Source organism: Pygoscelis adeliae, unplaced genomic scaffold (assembly GCF_000699105.1).
Source record: "Pygoscelis adeliae isolate BGI_AS28 unplaced genomic scaffold, ASM69910v1 Scaffold34, whole genome shotgun sequence".
In the NCBI taxonomy this organism is placed as follows: domain Eukaryota; kingdom Metazoa; phylum Chordata; class Aves; order Sphenisciformes; family Spheniscidae; genus Pygoscelis; species Pygoscelis adeliae.
The window spans coordinates 1,556,086-1,558,487 of record NW_008824658.1 but is presented as its reverse complement, the minus strand read 5'-3'; the positions used below and the strand labels follow the sequence as shown (position 1 = coordinate 1,558,487).

Below are 2,402 nucleotides of genomic sequence, written 5' to 3'. Positions count from 1 at the left end.
GCCCAGCCTCCCCGGGCAGGCAGGCAGGACCCCGGCCCCTCTCGGTAACCTCGCACGGGCAGAACCATTGCGGCCGCCTTCGTCTCTAACCCCATAGCTCCGCCGAGGACGGCATTTCAGAAGGTTTTGCAAAGTCCCCCGTGGGCCAGGAACCGGGATCAGCGGCAGAGAAGCCCAGGGAGGGCAGCGAGGTGGGGGACGGCTGCACGGAGAAGGTTTCAGCACACCAGGGGTTTGGGGGCTGGGGGCTGTTGTTTGCACAGACATGAACTGGCTTAGGCCGTGGGATGCAGGCGTTCAGACACTCTTTGGCCTGTTCTTCACACTGACCAAACTGCTTTTAGTAGCCTTTTGGGGAGGGCGATTTGGCTCTTAGGAGTATTTGTTGCTGAAACACAGCCCCACTTCTCACGGTTATGTTTCTCTTCCCATTTTTCTGATACTAAAATGCTGCCTCACTCCTCGTGAGGAGGTGCACTGGGGCTGTGGCTAGACCAATGCCGTCCAGGTTTGGATGAAGCCCGAGGTGGGAGTAAGGCTGAGGCCGTTGGAAGGCATGAGATGCCAGAAGGTGGTAAGGAGAAAGCGGTGGAGAAAGTTTGTACTTGGTGTGGATCCCTAACAGCCGCCGGCACCCTGCCTGGTGCTCTGCCTGCCCGCTTTGCGGGCTAATGATGGGCACAGAGACAAAGCGTCTGTGGGAGGGAGGTGGGAAGAGTCATAAAGATGGGGCAGGAGGCGTGAGGGTTGGGTGGGCTGCTTCAGAAAGCGTGTTCCTCTGTCTTTTGGGGTTTTGAGATTTACTGGCTTAGGAGAGCTCTGGTAGACTGGATTATTGAATGAGGGAGGTTTGGGGGGGGTCTCTACTTCAGGGTAGGTTGAGAGAAAGGATGCTGGTCCCTGAAGATGTTTCTGTGTCTGCTTTGGGGTGGTTTGTTGGTTTGTTTGTTTGTTTGTTTGTTTTTTTCCTGGCTGTTTGGCCCTTTGAAGGAGAATGGGCTCCTTTCTTAAAAACTCTAGTCAAGGTGGAGGAGGCTGTGGTGGGGACTGGGAGCAGCTGGGCTGCTTTGGCAGGCTGTGGGTAACGAGGAAAGGAGACGGTGCAGTACATCAGGGCTGAGAAGAGCTGGCAGAGCTGCGTGTGGGGTGATACTTCCTGAGCGCGTGCTGGGCTTCGGTATCTTCCTGTTAAGAAGCCTAACCTGTAGCAGGAAAAATAACCGAGGTGTTTCTGGTTATTTGCTACCACGTCTCTGGAGCCGCACCTTGGGATATCGGCTGGCCTTGGCTAACCCTTCCCCTTGCGCTGAGCTGATACCGAACAGGCCGAGCCCCTGCCGGGAAGGCTGAGCCGAAGATGATGTGAATGCCTTTCCTAGCGAGCTTGCGTTGCACGGGGGGGGAGTGAGGGCATTCGTTTTAGTGTGCGCAGGACCCTGTTGTTGCACTGACCTTTTTATAAAAGAGGAATTACCTGTCCCCCTATTGCTCTGGGGAGAGACGCCTGGGGTCCCCCTGGCAGAGTTTATTTTGGACAGCTGTTGTGCTGGGTCACCGGTCTCATGTTAAATTTTGCAAAAGTCTGCGCTACTGATTTATGAACTGGCAGATTGCAATGTGGCTTAGTCTATAAATAGCTGGGGTGTGGGGGGAAAGGATATTAATGCTGAGCATGGCCCCATGCCAGTCCACTGACTGTATCTCTAGCTGCAAGGCATAGCAGGGAGGGTTTTAGGCAGTGTTTAGGGATATGGCAGCGGGGAGGAAGTCACTTTTACAGGGCGAAATACATCTGATTGCTTCATGTCATACATTTGGGATGGAATGTGTCACAAACAAATGGAAAGCTATGGCCTTCTGGGAGCTGGATGGCTCAGGCCGACCGTCTGCTTCCTTTCCCTCCTGCTCTCCTCAGGCTCCCTGGACCAGCATCTGCTGGCGAGGAAGGGTCTGTGAACTCCGAGGCCTTTCTCCTCCTTTGCAGGACTACTTGGGCCTTGCAGGGTGGGTTAGAAAATTTCCCTGCTTGGCTTGTCTTTCCTCTGGGCTAGATGATCCATCTGCCCGCTTTGCTCAGAAGTTGTGAAGGAAAAGTAGCTGCAGGGGTCTCCCGGCTCTGCCGGGGGTCTCCTGGGGACGGGCAGGGGAAGCCAGCCCGTGTTTCTCTAGCCCGGAGATGGTGACCGCTGCCGTCCGCCTGGTGCGAGCGGCTGGGCCCGTTTCTGGTGGAGGTGGCCTCGGCTGCAGCCCTGCACGGGGCCCTTTAGCGTGAAAAGCTCCTTTAATCCACCCCCATGGTGGTTTCTCTCAGGCGAGTGGGTCGGTTGTGCCAGGACCGTGAGCGCCCTGGCCTCAGGCTGGGCGAGCACCGGGGGGGGGGGGGCCGGGTCACTGTTACGGGT

The 2,402-nt window shown here is 56.3% G+C and overlaps 1 protein-coding gene across 1 annotated transcript in view; it reads right to left on the bottom strand.

The window, feature by feature from the left end:
- ATOX1 (antioxidant 1 copper chaperone) overlaps nt 1–2,402 on the bottom strand; it is a 9,170-nt gene that overhangs the window by 5,103 nt on the left and 1,665 nt on the right. The window contains exon 2 of the mRNA XM_009322739.1: nt 91–202. Coding sequence (XP_009321014.1) covers nt 91–202 — 112 coding nt within the window. The remainder of the gene's footprint in view (nt 1–90; nt 203–2,402) is intronic.